The following is a 23,007-nucleotide window of genomic DNA, read 5'->3' as shown; positions in this document are numbered from 1 at the left end:
TATAAATTTCTTGTATCCCTCCCTAAGTGGTTCCTCAATAGTTGAACTTGGAGTTATTTTTTTACTATAAAAGATTTGATTTTTGGTGTATAATAATTTTAATATTATTTAACTAAATCACTTATCCACATTTGTGTATATCGGAATGCGAATGACTTCAATAAATTTATTATTTTAAAATTAAAAAATCCAAAAAAAAATTAAACTAAATAAAACCAAATCGATGGTTAATTTTTTTGGTTTGGTTTGATTTTATAAATTTAAAAACTAATTAAATTGATTTGATTTTGATTTTAACCAATAACCAAATTTAATTTTGATTTTAACCAATAATCGATCCAAACCAATGAACACGGTGTCCAGAATATGAATAAAGTAAATACACAAACAAAATCAAAAAGAAATTCAATATTTACTATATTATAGTATAAAATAATTTTAATGTATGTATAATTTTTCTTATTGGGGCGACATAGAGACCAATTTGATTAATTGTGTCGCGTAATCTTCAACTTCTTATGATTCTATATAATAAAATGAATAATACGGTTTGAGTTGGTTTTATTTATATATGTAGCAAATTAATGTTCTTAATGAACATAAATTGACATGATACCGAATGCCTCTTTGCAAATATAGATACGTCTGGCCGGAACGGACATGAACATCACGAAAATGGCCTACATTTTATCGAGGTTTTTTCTTATATATTGTATCATTTCTTTTTTTTATTATTCGTAATTCAACTTTGCCCTCGTTAAATTTGAGGGAAAAGAGTGAGTTCATTATCTTGAAATTAAAGAGAGAAAAAAAGAAGAGGTCAGGTGTGAATCATAAGCAAAATAAAAGAAGGTGCAGAACGCGACGGACACTTAACTAAAAAGAAAAAAACTTTAAAATCAGAAGAGAAACATTTTCTTAGCGATTACATCAACAAATTTAAAATATAAATCAAACCAATAATACAGAAAAAACCGAAACGACCGACCTACATCAGATAAACATTAAAGTACAAAGTTTATCAAAGTATACAACTAATTAAGTACAAGATCAAGTTCATTTATTTCGATTTTTCAAAAGAAAAGACTATTACAAAATATTAATGCCGACTCAGTCACACAGCAACAGTACGTACAAACACGAAAATTAACAAAACATAAAAAGCTAAAAGAGCTTACAAACAAAAACACATTCATCGGGCATTATATTGAATAAACAAATTTAAGTACAACTCATCAAGTCTGTTGTGTTCCAGTAACGTGCTGCTGTCCAAACTCCTGAGCCTTGTCTTTCATCTCCCCAGCCTTATTAGCCAACTTATGCCTTGCTTGCTCCAACTGATCTGCACCCGGTGGTCGTTTCCCCGTCACGTATCGATAGATCCATGACAACACGCTAATCGCAGCCACACCGAATCCTCCTGAAGCCAAGAAGCCTGAGAACAACAAAAATAGAGTAATAACAGCAGGTACAATCACGGGGCTAAAAATCACCAGCACAGGAGTCGCAATGGTGAGCGCAATCACCGTTGCGGCTAAAGTTAACCCGGAAAGAAGAAGAAGCGATCCACCAGCAGTGACAGCAGTAGCTGCCTTCACCATCTGGTGAGAACGAGGAGACTGCCCGAGTTGGTGCTGAGTATGTTGGGGTTGCCCATAGTAATCAGCCATACTTAAATTAATTGATCTGACAACTATTTTTGTAATATTGAACAAAATGTGGATGAATTTGAATGTGAGGATCTGGAGGAATATATACAAGGGGTGGAAGGGGCACGTGGTGATGTTAAGTGTTATAAAACCAAAACATTCGGCGATTGCATGCAATGAGAATGCCTCATTGTGAGACACGTACAATTGTTGCTCTAGTGTAACTGTTGAGGAATTCGACAAAACCTTCTGCTTTTTGGACTACCTTTTTTTCTGTTTTTCCGGATTCTTTTTCTATGGGAAATTCATTATAATTAAAATTACTCTACTACACAACTAATATATCCTAATGTAATGTAAGTATTAATGATAAATGATTGTATAATTTTTTTTTAATTGTTTTCATAATTTATAATTTTACTTTTTTTATGTTTATTATAAAAAATTTATTTATATATTAATTCGAATCAAAAAGTGTATATATATATGCTGAAGCAATTGTAGCGACTCCTGCGCCGATTCATTCACGCAGCATAAATATTAAACATGGAAATCTAGTATCTAGTTTGAAGTAATTTGGTATATATAATGAAAATACTTATTTAAATATCCAACTAGTCATGAAATCCTAAATTTATCCCCCTTTTTTTGTGGTAATAACTCTTTTATAAATTAGTCAGGACTTTTAATTTTTACTAATTCTGAGCCGCAGGCAAACTTTTCGTACGTGTCTCGGTCTCCCTTTATCTTTTGCCTATTACATTTCTTAGTTGACGTTTGATTTTGTGTTTTATATGTTCGTTTTGTATTGGCAATATGGATGAGAACTGCGTGGTCAAGCCTTCGACGTATGATTTAGCACTTGAATAAAAAAAACAGTAGGTTGAGAATTATGAAAATTTAAAATTTAAATTTTAATAAAGATAAAATTAGTAAGTTTTTTATTTAACAAATAAAATTATATGATATTTATGATAATAAAAAAATAATAAATATACCATAAAATTAATTAAAATAAACACAAGCTAACCCCAACATTGTGCTTATTTCTTATTTCAAGAAAACATACGAAACAATTTCAACAACTCAATGCTTGATAACAATCGAATGTGTGGAAATAATTCAAAGTAACAAAGTAATAGAAAACAAGTATGGAGAAAGAGATAACAAACAATTACAAGGAAGAAATGACCCTTCTATAATTAAAATAGCAATCATCGATCATAATTAGGCTGGGAAATAATAAGGCTTTATTTGTTAGCACTTAATGGAGATTTGAATCTAAATGATTCAGATATCAGAGCATTAAAGAGTCGTTTGGTACAAAGATTAATAACGCGGGAATTAGTAATGCAAGGATTAGTAATACAGAGTTTATCTTTTTAATCAAGTGTTTGGTTCATTGCTTTATGGCCACCTAATATTGTGTTTGGATAAAATTCATCAAAAATCTTCTTTTCAATTACACCCTTGTATTATTGTGAGATTTTTTATTTTATGTAATTGGGTCAGGGTAGTTAACTGCCGGACAATATTATTTTTTGTGGCCTTCTAATTAGTTTGGAGAAGAACAATTGTGTCGCGATGTTTGCTATTTTCTGATCACTTGAATTATTTGAGGGTAAATAATTATCATCTTAATAAATTGATCACTCACAACATTAATTTTCAATTTCAAAAAGATAGACCATCTACTTTTCCAATAAAAAAAATGGTAAAAAATAGTAAAATCGAGTAAAACATCTACATTTACACATAAAAATTACTAGTTGTGATTTTTTTTATGCAATTTTATAAATTATTCAAAATATAAATAATTAAAAAATCACATAAATATTAACCAATAATACATTCAATTAAGATCACAAACGTCATGTGGTCATATATTTGCCTTTTCAATTAGTAAATGTTAAACAACTCTCATTTCAAATACAACAATAACAACAATAACCCAGTGAAATCCCACAAGGTGGGGTCTGGGGAGGGTAAAGTGTACGCAGACCTTACTTCTACCAAGGTAGGACGATTATTTTCGAAAGACCCTCGGCTCAATAAAAGTATAAAAAGAGGTCAGATAAGGTCAAATAGTGTATTAATTTATCTTGGATTTATTTAGCAACAAACAACCCTCTTTAAATAATAAAATTTGTATGCTAATTTATTTAAATAAAATTACTAGTACAAATATAAAACATTAAATCAAGAAAATAAATAAAATGATTAAAAATATTTGAGGGGTATTTTTATCTTTATATAGATTAATTCCATGGTATTAAATCATATGTATTACTCATACCACCAAGAGGAAGGTATTAGTTATATAGCCTATCATACCATGTAAGGTGTATAACTAATACAAGAATTAGTTATACGTAGGCCTAAAATTCCTACCAAACATAGTACTAAATATACCATACATAATACATTTACTATTTCTCCTAATACACCTTACCAAACAACCCCTAAGTGTATTTGTTTTCATTAAGATTGGAAGCACTAAATTGATCTGAATAGATTTTAATCATTAACACCTATAATAGAGTCTTAATATCATTAAGATGTATTTTTGTGCGGATAATATTCACTATTATTCTGTCCACAATCATCGGCCACCACCAACCACATCTTCCATCACAATCACCACCACCATTACCGTCATCTACCACCAACCACTTCTGCATTCACAATCACCACCGTTGCTAACCACTATTGTTAACTGCTACCACATTTATCTCCTTCATCATTATATTATATCAATTGCCACCAAAATCCTCTCTCCGTAGCTGCTGTCACATCCACCACCACTATCATCACTACAGTCAATTTCAACTACCAATAAACTCCGCAATCACAACTAGCCTCATCACCAACGATCATCATACATTCTTCAGTCATCACCATCTTCGCCGCCACCACTACTATCAATCATGTCACCGCTCAACCTATTGGGCTGTGCGTGTACCACACCAAAATATTCTAACTTAGATCAGGTCAAAAAGCTCAGAAAAAGAAGTTAAGTTCTACAAAAAATTAACTCTTACAGACTCCATCTACGGCCGATAGAATCGTCCATGGACCATAAATGAGCTCGTGAAGTCAAACTTTTGAAATGAATAAATGAGGTTTGAGATTTACAGACCAAGTGTACAAACCTGTCACGCCCTGATTCTACATTATAGGTGTGTCCAGCACTCGAAAATCATCGCTGATATCAAGTGAACCCTTGGTTTGACGGACTGCTTAGCAACAGACTAAAACTCAATGCTAAAGCTAAACAAGATGAGCATTTAAAACAACACAAGCATCTGATTCATTCTTTAAAATAAGAATCTATAAGTAACTTTGATATCGAAGGAATTTATGTTTAAAACATCAAATTGTAAATAACTGAAATGAATCTCTAATTATGTTCATGAAACCTCTAATAACTAAAGAAATATATCAAGATAGGAACCTCGTCTATATTCAAAAGATTAATGAATACTAAAAAAAACAATAACCGTAAAGGATCCCTCTGAAAGGAATGAGACCTCACCAAAAACTGACAAAGTGTAATCTCAATGGAGGGCATGTTGATGATTCTGAGTACCTGTATCTGCATCATAAAATAATGCAGCATCGAAAAATGCCAATACATGAAATGTATGGTATGTAATATGGCTGAATGAAACATAAATGTACTGAATACTCACTAAAACAAATGCTGAAAATAACTTGAATGAAATATAGAGCATGCAAGTGTAATGAAACCTCAAAGTTTTACAAATAAAATAAGTCAATAAATACAACTCTCTAAAAATAGTATTTTCTTTTCTTGGGGAGATTTTCTAGTCAACAACCATCACTATGAGTCTCGTGGTGATACAACGTACTAATCACATTGCAGGATAAGAGATGCAAATTCAACTCATGGATCCATCTGAAAGTCCTTATCAGGGACTGAAGTGAGGAGTTGCTCAAACCAACAACACAATCCTATCCTACGGTAGCTATGTAGTTTATGGAGTTTGAGTTATCTGAACTTTTACCCAAATTGATGCTCAATACTACTCCCAAAACATACAATAATGATCATATATATAATAAAATCTATGTGAGTAAATACTCATTATATTATTCTAAAGTCACAATGAACTTTACTTTAACTGACAGGAAACTCTTTCGCAACTCTTCATACTTTCTTTAAAATAGATATGCTTTTTTTAAATACAAATAATCCATTGGAACTACTCAAGATCTCTTAAAACTCATCCTTAATAGTAATGCATAACACTTTAAGTCACTTGAACTCTAAAAATCATGAATAATGAATAGTAATGCAAAAACCTCAAAATCAACTAATGTACTTGTGACACTCATGTTCCCTTAAAACTCTTCTTTTATTCATCGCTTTGAAATACTTTTTACTTTAACTAAAAATAATGCATAATGTAAACAATGTAAGACCTTCAACAACTTAAATAGGGTTCATTTGAACAATAGGCAAAAACAACAATCAAGAACTACAATCATATGAGAAATCATAAGTTCAATTATAGAGGTTCGAATTCAATAACAAGGAATCATAAGAACTCGTATTTAAATAAAAGAATTGGTTAAAAATCCTAGAATAAACTTTATTACTGACTGAATTAAGATGTGGGGCATGAGGAAGAACCCATTCCAACCCTATGATTAGCCTTACATACCTAAAAGAACAATGTTCTTGAACAAACTCGAAGAACTTGATGACTACTCTTCAAACTTTTCTCCTTTTAAAGCCTGACTCTAGTCATGAGAGTGATTACGAGGGAAAAAGGTTCAAATGACACTGATAAAAGACTTAATTAGGTCCCAAAATGCCGAGGATTGAACTTGAAAATGGTGGGATAAGACAAAAATACCCTTCATTAAAAGTTGTCCTGGGCCTTCTACGGGTCGACCTACAGACCATAGAACCTTTTGCGAGCAGTAGAAGACCTATCGTAGGAAGTGGCTGGAAGATTTGGGTCTCTGAATTTTGGGGTCTACGGACCCTTCTACAAACCGTATACCTTCTCTACGGACCATCTTGCCAAGTCATAGGAAAGTTACTGAGGCTAGTCCTCTAAATTTGAGTCTACGGGACCTTCTACGGTCTATAGGCCCTTCTACGGGTCGTAAGAGTAAGGTAGTAGAAGTAGACTAAAGAAGGGGATTTCTATGAAGTTGGGTCTAGGGGACCTTTCTACGATCCGTATACCTATTTAAGGGCCTTTCAAGGACTCGTATGGTACACAAGTAACTCTCAAGTCTCTGAACTTTTCCTATGAGCAATGTCTACGATCCGTAGGAACTTCAACATGTCGTAGAAGCCATCTGTACAAAATTTGAAGGTAAGCTAAATTTCTCTAAGTCTGGGGTTGAACTATGAGTCCCATCTATGACCTGTAGCTCTATTTATGGTCCGTAGGTGATGTTCATGGCTCACAGTTCTACAGAATTTTTCTAGCCTTTTTTTGGGTTTTTTTCAGAGTTGGTCTGAGTTAGAACTTTTGGGGTGTCACAATATCTCCCCCTTGGGATCATTTATCCTTAAATGATGACCAAGCTAGGAAATTGCACAAGGCATGAATGCAATGCTATAACAGAGACACTCAAACATGCGAATAGACACTAAATCTGAAAATGGAGAAAAGAGTATTAACTTCAACATCAACACTAGGAGGAATGAATAGATGAGGGTATCTAGATTTCATATCATCTTCAGCTTCCCATTTCTCCTCAACAAATTGTTTCCTCCATAGAACTTTGATTGATGCAACCTCTTTGGTCCTCAACTTACAAACCTGATGATCAAGAATCTTAACTGGAATTTCCTCATAAGACAAGCTATACCAATGATTTCTATCGGAACAATGAGTGAAGGATATCCTATGCACTTCTTGAGCATAGAAATGTGAAACACTGGAAGGACAACCACTAACTCTGATGGAAGCTCCAACTCATAAGCTACATTATCAACCCTTTTTGTAATCTGATAGGGACCAATGTAATGGGGACTGATCTTCCCTTTCTTAACTAATTTCATAACCCCCTTCATGGGTGAGACCTTCAAGTAAATCCAATCATTCACTTTGAACTTTAAGTATATTCGCCTATATTAGTGTAGGACTTTTGATGACTTTACACGATTTTCAACCTCTCTTGGATAATCTTAACCTTCCTCATAGCTTGATGCACCAATTATTGCCCTATCAACTCTATTTTACCAACTTCAAACCAATTAATTGGAGATCTACATCTTAGCCAACTTCGAACCAATCAATTGGAGATCTACAACTTCACCCATAAAAAGCCTTATAAAGAGCCATTTGAATACTCGAGTGATAACTATTATTATACACAAACTCTATGAGAGGATAATAGTGATCTCGATTTTGCTTGAAGTCAATAACACATCCCCTCAAAATATCCTCTAGAGTCTTAATCACATGCTCTGCTTGACCATCTGTTTATGGATGAAATACGATACTAAGGTTCACCTTCTAACCTATACCTTTCTAAAATGACTTCCAAAACTGGGCGGTGAATTGAGCACATCTATCTGAAATGATAGAAAAGGGAACTCCATGAAGTCTGACTATTTCACGGATATATAATATGGCATAGTCCTCTACTAAATCTATAGTCTTAAATAGCAAGAAATTGGTTGATTTAGTCATCAGATCTACGATCACCCGAATTGACTCATGTTGTCGGCGAGATCATGGTAAGTATGTAATAAAATCCATGTTTATCACCTCTTATTTCCACTCTGGAAGCTCTATATTATGAGCCATACCATATGGCCTTTGGTGCTTAACTTTAACTTGCTGAAATTCAGACACTTAGAAACAAAGTCTACAATATCTCTCTTAATGTCACTCCACCAATAGACTTCTCTCAAGTCATGGTACATCTTTGTGGAACTCAGATGAATCGAATATATGGAGCTATGGGCCTTTTCTATGATCTTATCTCCGAGACAATCAATATTTAGAACAGACAATCTACCTTGACATCTCAACACACCGTCTCCCCCTTGTCCAAAATCCATCACCTTTTTCTTATGGACGACTTCCTTTAACTGAATTAGGATGGGGTCTTTTCTTGATTTTCCTTCACTTCCACCACTAATGATGACTCATCCCTATTCTACACAATAACATTTCCTTCACCTGAGTCCACAAGGTGAACCCCTAAATTTACAAGTCTATGCACTTCCTTAGCCAACTCTTTATTTCCTTCCTCAATATGAACAGTGCTACCTATGGATAACCTGCTAAGAGCATCAACAAAAATACTAGCCTTTTTTGGATGGTAGAAAATGCTCATATCATTGTCCTTGTGCAACTCAAGCCATCTCCTTTGTCTTGGGTTTAGCTCCTATTAAATGAAAATATATTGGAGATTCTTATGATCATTAGACACGTCCATATGTACGCCATAGAGATAGTGACACCATATCTTTAGAGTAAATACCATTGCCTCCAACTCAAGAGCATGAGTCAAGTAATTCCTCTCATGAATATTAAGTTGTCTAGAGTAATAAGCTATAACCTTACCCTTCTGCATCAATACACAACCAAGTCCAAGTCTAGACACGTCGCAATAAATAATAAAATCATATGTTCCCTCTGGTAGGGTCAACACTGGAGCAATAGTCAATCTAGTTTTCAACTCCTGAAAGCTTTTCTCACAAGCTTTTGACCATTAGAACTTTGTCTTCTTCTAGATCAACTTAGTCAATTGAGATGAAATAGATGAGAATCCTTTCAGGAACCTTCTGTACCAACCAGCCAAACCCAAGAAACTCCTTATGTTCATTGGGGATGTAGGTTTGGGCCAATTTTTTACTGCTTCAATCTTTTGTGAATCAACTCGGATATCTTCCCCAGATACTATGTGCCCAAGAATACCTCAAATTCTAATTGTTGACACTCAATTTTGACCCTCCACAACGCAAATTAGCTATCAAGTTTCTTTAAATTTTGAACATTTTTGAAATAATTAACCTTTATAAAAATTAAATATTTTTATGTTATTCCTAACTATTTTTGTCTTTTTATATAATTTTAGGATAATAGATATATTTTTATATAACTATCCTTAATCACTAATTATGTGATTATTTGAAAATCATCAAAAAAAAAATTATTTTTAACTAAATGTACGTTAATTAGGTTAGTTTAATTATAATTTGTATTTTCAAATTAATTGGTTTAAAACTAAAAAAATGCACTTCTCCCACATCAAAAATCCATGAAGGATTTTGGATTGTTAGAGTCTATATAAAGACTCATATTCTCATTATGAAGAGAGGAAGAAGTGGAGATTTTTTAGCTATCCCAAAGTTAGAACTTTTCGTTACTTGGCTAGGATTTTGGACTCTTGTCCCCAGCCTAAAAGTTGTGAAAATTTCTAGCTTTCAATCTATATTTTTTATCGAGGAAAATAAAAGATTAAAGTCAAAATTTAGGCTAAGAATAGAGTTCTTATAATGTCGTACCCACAAAGATTCGAGTCTAAATTTTCAATTTTTCTTTTTGTGGATTGGAGTTCCGTCAAGTTCTTAGGTGGTGGTGAAATCTTCTCCCGCTCGTCGTCTTCAGTCTCGCTGCCCGAAAAGAGGTAAAATCTTTTCTCAGCTTTATTTTATTTAATTATTTTATGTTTTATATTTAGTTGATTCGTAATCTTATTTTTTTAGTTAGTATGTATTAAAAATAATTAGATTAATGATAAAAATTTCCTATAGTTAGAATGTGTTATGATTAATTAACTAGCATGCATTAGAATTATTTCATGAAAGCTCTTAGTTTGGTTCATTATTTTTTCAAGTAGTTTTCTTTGACAATATAGATTTTTATGTTTTCAATTTCTTCTTTTAACATGATTTAGATAACAAAAATATGCTGAAGTTATTATTTAGTTAGAACTTTCATGACCTAATTGATTTAATTCTTTCTTTAAAATTTGAGTTAGTATAGCTTATATATTAATTTTGTGTCCTTTAGTTACTTGAATATATTTCTTCTTTCCTTTTCTTTGTCTACATATATACATGTTGTTAGTCAATTCTAGGATGCCCATCAATTTGATACCTTAAAAATATCATGATATATTCCTCGGTTTAGCTTAAAATGAGTGGATGCTTATGTAGTTTTATTTTGATGCATGAGATATCAATTCTAGTCCATCTTTGGACTCCATCCTTGCATAACGTTGAGTTTTGAGTCTCCCATCATCTTACTTGAATTGCTGGAAAGTTGATACATGAAAAGGAAGCTAATATTCATGATTTGAATATTGATATTGGGTTGTATACACGGAATACAGATGGAAAATAATGTAGTATACACTTATATACATTATATATACAATCCAATATACAAGAAAATAATATTATATACATTGATATATAGTATATATATATATATATAATCTGATATATAGAAGATACAAAGAACAAACAGGTAGTATACAACATATATACAGTTCGATATACAAAAATAATATTATATACAACTATGATATACAGTGAAATTGGGCTTAAGGCCCAAAACGCAGATGGCCCAACTGTTTAGTTCAGGTGTACATAAACTAAGTGTCGGGCCATATTTTCAAGTGTTATTTATTATTTATTTATATTGATTCGGGTTGTAATAATTTATTTACTTATGTTATTTATGCTTCCTTAGATATTAATTTTAATTTGTTTTAACTTAATTAGATTCCCCTAAAGATAAATCAATTCATGTTAATTTACTCTTTTAAATAATTTTCTACCTTTAGTCATTTGATAAACTTTTACTTTTTTATACATGTATATTATTTTTAATGTTTAAGTTTGATCATTTTTTAAAAAATTAATTTTAAAGTGTTCTTTTTTTTTAAATTAATATTTTCAAAAGTTGATCAAATAATTTCTTAAATCATCGGATAACCGCGCGTTAGCGGCCACTTTGAATGCTAACATCTTCTCAAAGTGGAAATAAGAACCTCTTACCCATTTTCTCTAATTTTAAGACTTAAATTTGTTAGGATTTTTAAAATTAAGGTTTCTTGATTTTTCTTAAAAATTAAGTGACGACTCTCTTTTCTAAAATTGATTTTTTCTATAAAAGTTCAAATTAATTTTAAACCATCTTTTTTTGATATATTAGAAATTGCGATGCTGCTGGGGATTTAATTAGGTTCTAACCATTAGATTTGATTATTTATTTGACTAATTATTTGGGTTTGTAATAATTTGTAAATTTTTTTCTCTCTTAATTACGCAATTATGTGTTTAATTTATACATCAAATTGTCATTAACATTTCATGGCATCTTCCGATTGTATTAATAGTATATTAAAGAGCGGTTTTACGAAACCGCAGCGGAGCTTTTTTATTCTTAACCCTTTTTTGAAATAAGCAATAATTTATTGATACGCCATGCGTCCAATGATTGTCGTAAGTTCTAGCCTAAATGGTCCACTTAGGTTACCAGTCTTTCAAAGCCACTGTTAGTCAATCTAGCGTAGAGCGAAGCCAAAAACCTGAATTTAGAGCATTGACCTAAGTTGACTAAATACCTGTAACGACCCATTAGGTCGTTTTGAGTACTAGGACCTTTTATTTCATAAAAGACGCATCCCGTAAATTTTTAATTGGATATTTTGGACTTTTCCATAACTATTGTTATTTAATTGAGGGACGAATTTAAATAACTAATTAAATTAATGGGTTAAAATGGTAATTTAATTAATACTCTATACCACTTATCCATATTTATTAAATTAATAGTTAGTAGGGTAATCACTTTTAGTACTCAATTATGTTGAAAAATAAAATAGAAGAGAGAGTTGCCGAATATTGACGCCGACGAAGAAAAAGCTGCACTTCAAGATCGGGTAATGATCATTTATTAAGTTGATCTATTCCTAACCCTTATAATATTATGGTGTCGAACCTATAGTGGTTAAATAATCTATCATGTACGGTCAATTCAATTCTTCTTTCAATTAACTAGTGAAAATAATGGACTTTAGGGTTGTACGTGTCAAAAAAATAATAATAAAATTTTATGCTAATATGTGTAATGATGAGTGATCATTGGAAGTTACATATTAGGGCCTAGAGGTATTGGTAAGGTGAAACATATATATAGTCAGTGCATTTATTGTGTTCCAGTGTACCTATTTTGGCATTATTAGAATGTTATTATTATATTATTTTCATTCGGTTTAGATGTTAATTTACGTAATGTTGTTGTTGATTCAAAATTGTTCTTATGGTCATAATATTGTAATTCAAGTTTTGACATATTGAGATATGTAATTAAATATTAGGTGTAGTGTTTATATGAAATCCATCAAAGTTATATTATTTGGATGAATTAAGACTTAACCCTAGGCTTGAGTTTTAGGAAATTGATTATAGAGTTGGGTGAGTTGTTGGGTTAGATTAAACATGTGTATAATATTAGCATCTACGGATTAGTCTGCTTACGAATATTGTATATTTGATAGATTGGAAACGTGAGGCTTCGAAGAAGGGAAAAACATTGGTGAATTGGCTTGCTTGACTTCAGTTCTTTGATTGAGGTAGGCTATGGTTTTATTCTATATCATAGATAGACTCTTAATGGTGATTGATATTCATTGGGTAATATGTGTGAAGTTTACTACACATTTAATTGTTGTGGTTTGGATGGTTGATATGTTGTTGTGATTGGTCTAAAATCCCGAGGCCATGAAATCCATAATCTTGAACTTGCCCTATCAAAAATGGTGCTTTAAATAAAGAAGGTTTGATGAAATATTGTTAATGAAGTGGAATGTAATCATGAAGAATGATAAATTAATTATATTTGGATCGGGTGTCATGTTCCGGCATGATAATATTAAAGAAAAATAAATTAAAATGACTTAATACTACCCAATCTCCATAACTCATTTTTCAAAAGAGTGATGTGGAGGCTTGAGCCCTCATGTGTGATCTTGATATTGTTGACTGGTTATGTAATTGTTTATTGGTTGCCACCTGTTAAGTGCTATGATTGATTTTCCGCTATTATTTATTGCATATTGATTCTTATTTTGAGTTAGCCGATGATATCTACTCAGTACATGTTGTCCTGTACTGACCCCTACTTGTATCTTTCTTGTTTTATTTTATGGAGTGCAGCGAGTGTTCCACCGACTTCGACTTGACCTCATCTCTAGTCAGTCTCAAGATCATTGGATTTCAGGGTGAGCTATCCTTCTAGCTCGTGATGGATTCTCTCAGTTATGGCATGGTGTCCTTAGTTTTCGGACATATTTTGTTATTTATTTATTCTGGTGTTTGATGTTTCCAGACTTAGTTTTAGAATTTAGATGTCCTTCATGTGATGACTTTTAGATTTTGGGGAACGTCAAGTAATAGATTTTAGTGGCTTTTGTTATTTCTGACTTTAATAAGATTGAGCTTCTGCAGTATTATCATGATTTATAAGTTGAATCGTTAATGTAAGTTGGGGTTTGTATCGTTGGTTCTCCCACCTAGGAGGTTAAGTGTGGGTAGGGGTGGGCATAAAATACCGAAAACCGAATTACCGAATCGAACTGATTATTTTGGTATTTCGGTATTCGGTATTTGGTATTTCGGTTCGGTATTCGGTACCTAAATGTTAAATTTCGGTATTTCGGTTTCGGTTTCGGTATTTTATAATTTTCCCGTTCGGTATTCGGTATTTACCGAATACCGAATTTATTTCTATTGGCAATTGGGCCTCCTATAATTATTTCTGTTGGGCCCATTCGTATAATTTAACTATATCTAACATACCCTAAGTCCCAGCCCAATTATGTAACATACCCTAAGTCCCTAACAGCCCATTAGCCCAATTAACCTATCCATTTCAGTATTAAATATTATCTCTATACTGCCCAACCCTAATCTTCACTCTTCACTCATCACTCTTCACTTCTAAGTTCTAACTTCTGAGTTCACCACCGCCTCAGACCTCAGTCTTCACGCTGCCTTCAGCCCTTTAGCTTCACGCCGCCTTCAGCCCTTCACGCCACCATCAACTTCCCGTTCTCCATCAAATATCAAATCTTTTGGAAAAATTTGTACGGAATTAGTGAAATAGAAGTTCCAGGTAAGAGATTCATGTTGATTGATGTCTCTTATTATCCTGAAAATCTGAAAATCTGAAGTGAGTGGAACTGTAGACAAGAACTGTATGGAGGGTTCGACATACAGCTGAGGCAACATGTTTAGTCTGTCTTAGCAACATACATTAGAAGTTGGTATCAGATTTTTGTGTCCATTCTTCACAAAGTTAATTTCTTTTTTTTGTTCGACTTCTTTGTGTTTTCAGAGTATAAAGTTCATATTTATTTCTTTCTTGTCAATGGTAAGGAGGAGGAAATTACAATATGCAAGAGTCAGCAAATGATTCTGTGAGCTTCAATATTTATGCTAATGTATTCTGACTTACCTACTCTCCAAGTTTTTGTTTCCCTTTTTTTTCTTCCATTTTTCGATTAATTTGTTTTCTAGAACTCAAATTGGGGATGCTGTTCAATTCCTCTTACCTAGTTAACCATGTTTGTACACATTTACAAAACTTAAAATCATTCATTTTTAACCGTGTTTTGTAGGTGTTTGCCCATTGTTCTTCTTCTAATGTTTTTTTTAACTGCTGACTTGTTGTTCTGAGTTCTCTGTCTACTTACTTGGGTCCTTTCTTGATTTGTTTTTTTTTCTGATATCTTTCGATGTTTAGATGGAAGATGAAACAAGTCGACAACCAATGTTAAGTTATAGGTTTCCAAGAGAGGTTTAAGCTCCTTTGCTTTTACATTGTCTTTTTTGATAGATGAGTTAAAAAAATCGCGAGTGTACTTATGCCAAATGTGTTCGTTTAGTTTCTTTACTATTACCTATATGTGATTTTTCCATTTTTCCATTTTATAAGATGTTCTTTTGAAATTTCAAGGATTCATTGCAGACACTTGGTTCATCACTTCGGCTTGCTATTGATTCAAAGTGCTGAGTTCTCTTATTGCTGGAAAAAATTGTGTCGGAAATGATATATTGCAATTTAAATCTAACATCATTCTCCTACCTTGCATTTCTCTGTTAATTTTCTTGAAGTAATTAAGATGTTACTCCTTTTGGTATTATAGTCAGTCATTGAGAAAACTTAACAGCCTCATTGGCTTCTGTCACTCTTTATGCCTATTCTGGTTAATGCTCTTTCCAAACCCCAACAATGACAAGTTTCATGTTACTGTTGTTTTGTGAAGGCCTATTAGGTGGCCAGTATTTCGATTATGAATACGAGATCAGTGTTTATACTTATACTTATATATGAGTTTTTCTGTTAGTCGATCAGTTTAATATGCGTGTGGAAAAGTTGAAGCTAAGGACTGGTTGATTTATCTTGTCTTTAGTTCTTATTAGATCTATAAGTGTCGAGTACCAAGTTTTGGGTTGCTTTGAAGCAGCTGTTGTTTTTATACTATGGCATCCGTGTCATTAATTGCTAGAAGTCGACGTAGAAAACTGATTACACATCATCTTAATCTGCTGATATTTGGGATTATGATATTTATTAGCTTGTGTTTGTTTAATGGTTACTTCTTGTTTGCTGCTTGATATGGTTGGAAGAGTGTGTTAATTTTCTGACTGATTGCGACATTGGAGTTTCCCCTTTCGTGGTTTTGATTTTCATTTTAGTTGTTAGTTCTAAACCTTTAACTGTTACAACAATGCATTTTCTTACATGTAGGCTGTCGCGATGAGTAGTTGATATATCAGGAGTATTTATTAGCTTGTGTTTGTTTAATGGATACTTCTTGTTTGCTGCTTGATTTTTTTTCCCTTATCTCTTCTATGTTTAGATGGAGGATGAAACAAGTCGAACAACCAATGTCGCACCTCTGGCTCTTACTGAGTCTCTTGATTGACTAGAGGGTTCCCTTTTTTCTTTAACAGTTTCTGGCTTTCTGCAATGCCTGGATTTTCATCATTGGGGTTATATATGTCTTTGAAGTTGGGAGATTTTGAATAAGCCATAATGTACATATTTTTTACAATTAGTTTGAAACTCAGTTGTATTCGATCCATTGTTTAGTTTGTTATTAAAAATCTTCACATCTCTTATTATTACTATTGTGAATATGATCTACTAACATATTCCGTGTGGACTTTGACTTCAATATGGTATTACCGAATACCGTACCGAACCGAAGTTTGATTTACCGATTACCGAATTACCGAACCGAAGTTTGGAAGTTCGGTATTTGGTATATACTTTGAATTACCGATTACCGAATTATCAAACTCGAACTTTGAAAATACCGAACCGAATACCGAACGCCCAGCCCTAAGTGTGGGTGCCACTCACGGCCCATTTTGGGTCGTGACAATACCCAAGGTATGTTGGGCCCATTAGAAAGATTACCTTGAGTCCAAAATGGCCCTCGGCCTAAATGGACGATGATACTTATGTACTTAAATTTGAAAGGTTGTATACGTCATTTGGAAAATCATTGTCTTTTGGGGTTGATAGTTTATTTTAATAGCTTATTCTAGTCAAAGAAGAATCTTCACAGTTTGTTATACTTCACCCAAAAGACGTTGGTGTTCGCAGATTTCAAGAAGTCAAAAAATGAAGGATCTTCCATGGAGACATAGTATGAGATCGTACCCCTACATGAGACTGATTATTTGTATCTAATTTTCCTATTGTGTATTCCCATTTAGTTTATTCATAAATCTTGTACAAATATGGTCTTTAGGGCAATGGAATGTTTAAAATGACGTTATACATCCTTCAAATCATTAGGCCTACCCTTGGTGTAAAAATATCACATATCTATTTAGGATGCGCAATAACTGTTTATGTATTATATGCTATAACCATTTTTGTTAATACGTTGCTCCATTTGGAGACATGCTAGTCCACTCTTTTTCAAATTTTTTCTAGAGCCTCATAGACACAAATTTTGAGTCACTATCAAAAGTGCATCCAAATACTCCATGGGTCTTTAGTTTCTCAATAAAATTTGAACTTTACTCTTAAATCATAAACCTTGCTCTCTCATCTCAAAAAAAGGTTAATGTTTCATTAGGAGAAAAAAGATTCAAGCTAGTCGAACTATGTAGGACCTGAATTCTCCTTTGTGAGATACGTAGGCAGCTTTTTAAGGCTCGGTCCCGGTTTTTGAAGTTTTTAGTTTTTCCTCATTCTTTCAAAGAAATTAAGAACTTCTTCTACATCTAAGAAGAATGAGGGTACAAAAGTTAAAGCGCGAAAAATTCGTGATTCAATACAAGTCAACCTTTCTCACACATGAATCCTAAAATTAAAATGGGTCAATTTCTGTCCGTTTAGCTTTCTTCACACATGAATTAGTTTGTCTTCAAACAAAGCAGCATTTGTATGTTTAGCTCTTTGTGTGATATTTTGCATTAATTATTACAAACACGAAGTAATACTTTAAATTTTGAGTTATTCTTCTTTTTCAGGGAGAGACTGATTTGAGTCGGAAATCAAACTTGCTTGCTTTCAAAGATCGAGGGTTCAAGCAAAATTGATTCTTTTTTTCTTTGCAGAGGCTGTTTTGAAAGGATATCATGCGATAAATGATTGGATCTCAATTTTAAGAGGTCAATACCTCCTTTCTAACTAAGAAGTTTTCTTTGTACGTAGGAGAGATAACATTATTTCAAGAGAGGGAATCACAACAATCCCAAATTGACTGCAACATTCAACCACAAACTTTAACCCTAATCTCTTTCAATTCTTTAATCTATTTTGTAACCCTTTCTCTTATGGATCTTGCAGGGACAAAGGGTTCATGGGAAATAATGATGACCTTGAATTTCACAAGACACCAATACACAGCCTGAAAGATAAATCGGGGGAGTCTTTTGACTATGAAGTCTTACTCCTATATTCTTTTTTACTTATTTTTTATAATGGCCCCGCTTTTACACTTTTTCTCATATCTTTGCAGGAAAACCATCACCGACAATAGTCGGGGATGGTTATAACAATGTATAATTCTCATGAATAGTTGGAAGAATTCAAGTCATAAGAGACAATCCCAAAAAGAACACAACAACAAGTGATTCCTGTAGGAAATTGGAAGAAAACACAAATGTATAATCTCCGAGGAATACCTGGAAAAAAATACAATAATAGGTGTCCTCACCGATGATTGAGAGGACACGAAACGTATTGGTGCAAATAGGCAAAAGGCACTCCCCAACTGAAGATGCCAACGAGCACTAGACTTATGAGACGTCACTTTGAGTTTGTCTTAATCTTTAAATTATTTTATATATCATATTTACAAGAACTACGGACACCTAATTCTTATCTCGATGAGATATGTAGGCAGCCCTTCTTGGGTTCGGTATTTCTTTTTCAATAAAAAAATAAATTGTGTACATATTTTAAGAGTCATATCTTCTTGATTGAGAATATTTGGTATGATTAAAAAGATTGGCTTTGTGGTAAACCATAGCTTTTGTTGGTATATTTTATTTGTACTTTTATGATGCTTGAAAATTCTCTTGCAGGTATTCAAGATAAGAATAAACCAACCTCATGGCTTCATGTGCATTGTGTGGTGATCTTTAGATTAAAATTCAATTGTATCGCACTGTTGATCTAGAACTTGACCTGAATATTTGTTGAGGCAAAATCTTGAGTAATGTTTGGTTTGAGAAAGAATTGTAGGCCTTTTTTGACCCGATTATGCCTTTCAAAGCCTACCAAATAACACTAATCCCTAGTTTTCCCTACTTTGAGCCTAAAGCCTTTTCTTTGGACAACCACATCTTAGCCCTTTTGCCGTCTAAGTGCTTACATGTACTATCCCTCTCTTGGCCCAACCTTTTTGAGCACACCAAAGACGTGCAAATTATATAATAAGATCCAACTTTAAAATTGCCAAAGGGAAAATATGTAAAGTCTCCAAAGTCAAGAAAGCAAAGACGACTTCCAAAAAATGGGGTTGAAAGAAATTAAAAAAAACTCCTACAAGGTTGGTGTAAGATAAAAAGGAAAATACTCCAATAAAAGAGGAGAAACCTCAAAAGTAAGGGGTGAAAAGAGAAAAATCTCCAAAAATTAAGACTCAAAAGGAAGTTTAAATCAAAGAAGGTAATAACAAAGAGGATCAGGCGCTAAAAGGCGTATCAATCATCAAAAACACAAATTCTCTGTGACGCTCAAGGTGAGATTAAGTCACTTTTATCCTAAATAAATATCCTACCCATCCTTAAGCCTACATTACAAGCCAATAACAAGACCTACATGATCTCATTCCAAATTTTATCACATTAGTGGAGACTTACATGTAGTCCAAGCATATGGTATCACAGTTGTATGTGTTGAACATTCTTGAGAGTGTGAGTGCACTTTACAAAATGTCCTCAAATCAAACACTTCAGATATGTACGAAATACGACTTTTTTTATTGTGAGAGTACTTGAAATATGAGAATTGGTATAATTTGAAATATTTGTTTGAAGCAAGATGAATAAATCTTGTCGATACCTAAGTATGTTTGAGGTACTGTTTGAAGCTATAGGAATAACCTCGAAGGCAATCTAGTCATAAGAAAGGAAATGAGAGAAATTTCTATGCAATCCTAATTGGTACCAATTATAGTCAAGATTTAACTACCTTCTTACATTAAAAAAAACACAACCAACCATGTTTTTAATACATTCTAAAGCAACTTCAGGATCATTTCCTTTTAAAATTATATTTTTCCTTTGAAATTGGATGATGTGCTCAAAATAATGTGATATTAGGCTAATCTCATGTGTGTGAGATGCCTATTTTACTTCATTGGATCGTCCATATCAAAAGGATGGCATATCTCGTGTTTTAAGCTGAAAAAATTACAAGGAATACATTTTTTTCATTTTATTATGCTCATATTACACATGTGTCTACTGATGATCCTGTCTCAGATTTTGCAGTATTCATCATCCATAGGATTGGAATTACATTTGGCCTGAGTTCTGCACCAACAGAATATATAGATGCCACAATAACTCAGTCATGTTCCCCGTAAAATTTTTATTTCTCCCTTACAATGAAAACAGTGACAGGATTTCTGAGAAGATCTCAAAAATTCACAAGAAGATACTATCTCCAGCAAGTCAAGATTGGAGATCATGTTAGTATACGCAACTAGGACAGAATTTTTTACAAGATCTCAAAAATTCCACAAGAATGTCAAAATTCGTTTTTCAGCAGTTCGAGATTTGTCAAGAGATCAAATTGGAACCTTCCGCAAAAATTCCATCAAAAATTATCAGAAGTTCAAAGTCAACTTCAAATGATCTTCAACATTGCTAGAATGGAGCGAACACAAATTCAAGATGCGAGCCACCGATGCCTCATATAAACTTCCATCAAAGAAATGAGTCCCAACGAACACAAATTGTTCAAGAGAAAAAATAAAGGTATTATATCCCATACTTTTTGTACATCAGAACGTTTTTAAGCTTCTCTAAAGCTGTCATGTGATCCATGTTATTCATGAAGTTATCAAATGATCCTAAGGAAGGGAGAATGTAATGCCCCATATCTTGCATAGACTAGTTCTATGTGAAGTAGTGATGGTTTGAAATAGGTTTGGAAGGAATTTAAAGGTGTTCAAGGATAAATAATTTGTCACAGTAATCGACCTACTTGCTTAAGCTATTGGTTTCGATGTCTTACATAATTAAGCTACTTGAGTACACGTCTAGCTTAAGTAGCAAGGATCACATAGGTTCTTAAGGTAAGACTAATTGCTAACCTACTAAAAAGAACGAGTAGGTGATGCATCTACTTCAAGTAGGTGATGCACCTACTTAGAATGTCTAGACTGCATTAAAAAAAAAGGCAAGTAGGTGATGCAACTACTTACGAACTTGTGACATGAATTAAAGAGGTAATGTACCTACTTTTTAAAGTAATGGACAAAATTATTTTGGGATGCGAGATAGAGATTTTTATTCCCGATTTTAATTAATACAAGAATTGGTTATAGATTTTATTTATTCTAGATTATTAAGTGGGGATTAGGGATTAATTGAGATTAATTAAGCTAATTAGATCACTAAGTGGGCCCTACCAAGGCACGTGGCAGGAGCTGATTGGTGTGTTGCTCTTGGAGGGACACATGTGAACCACATGGACAACACATGGACATATGTCAACAACATGGGAAGCATATATATATATATATATATATATATATCTTAATGATTAAGAAGCTCATTTTATCTCATTCTTCTTCAACTTAGACTTAAAGAGAAAGAAGCTCTCAATTTCCTCAAGTAAAGAAGAAATGAGAGAGAGACTCTCGGCCCTGGACATGACAGTAGGTCCAAGATCATGGCCACGGCATCCTCCATCAACCCTAAATGAACAAGAAAGAGGATTATCTTGACAAGAAGGGGGCAGCAACGTAGGAACTCCATTGTTGAACAACAACAAATTTCCTTTGAAGCAAGGAAACATTGGCAGCAACAAATCCAATTAGTATACTCTATTTTAAGGAAGTTGTTCATGGCTTTGAAAATGGATTTTGAATATCATGGTAACGTGAATTGATCATTTGGGGCAGCAAGAACACTTATGATTTTAATTCACTAAATTCAGCAAATTAAGGAGCCAAGTTGTTAGGGTAAGATTTAATCCTTTTCTATGAGATTTAGAGGCAGTTTGGACTTGCTGTAACTTGGTAAATATGAATTGAATCCATGGAATTATGTATGTTGATGTTGATATGTTGTTAGGCCGTGTAAATGGGCTGTTTTATTTGAAACTGGTGAATTGATTTGAATTAATATTTTGGTTGTTGTCTTCATAGATTATGTGATGAGAATAAAGGAATTAAATGGTTAAAGTTGAAATTGTAATTGTTTGTGGGCTGTTGTAGAGGTTAATATGATGTTAATGTAATTTTCTTGAATATAAGAGGGTGATGTTGTTAACATGTGGTTGCTAGTATAGTTCATGAAATTGGATGAAAAGAATGTGTTAAGAAATGTATAATAAAGTAAATGGTTTGTTGGCATGTCCGTAGAGGTTCGTGAAATTATCAGGCAACCTTACGTTGCTAGTTAGGGGCTATTTTGAGTATGTTGTTGTTCTTGTTGAGTTGAAAGATCAAGTATAGTTAAGATTATACAGTATGGTGTTATGTTGGTTGGGCTGTTAGAAGATTGTTTGATGAAAACATTAAAGCTATGGATTATTACGGATAACTTGAATATGTAGTAGTTGTATGTGGATTGTTATCGAGTGTTGTGAATGTGGGCTATTTGGAATGTTGTGCGTGCTGTTCGGGTGTTTTGGAG

The 23,007-nt window shown here is 33.1% G+C and overlaps 1 protein-coding gene across 1 annotated transcript; it reads right to left on the bottom strand.

Annotated features, from left to right (window-relative positions):
* Nucleotides 1-1,212: 1,212 nt before the first annotated feature.
* Nucleotides 1,213-1,670, bottom strand: LOC129900785 (oleosin L). Its single transcript, XM_055975833.1, has one exon. It carries the CDS (start codon nucleotides 1,668-1,670, stop codon nucleotides 1,236-1,238), a length of 435 nt encoding a protein of 144 aa, XP_055831808.1. The 3' UTR covers nucleotides 1,213-1,235.
* Between the last annotated feature and the right edge of the window lie 21,337 nt (nucleotides 1,671-23,007).

Source organism: Solanum dulcamara, chromosome 8, assembly GCF_947179165.1.
Source record: "Solanum dulcamara chromosome 8, daSolDulc1.2, whole genome shotgun sequence".
Lineage (NCBI taxonomy): Eukaryota > Viridiplantae > Streptophyta > Magnoliopsida > Solanales > Solanaceae > Solanum > Solanum dulcamara.
The sequence above is the reverse complement of the archived record's forward strand: the minus strand, read 5'-3'. Positions and strand labels throughout refer to the sequence as shown.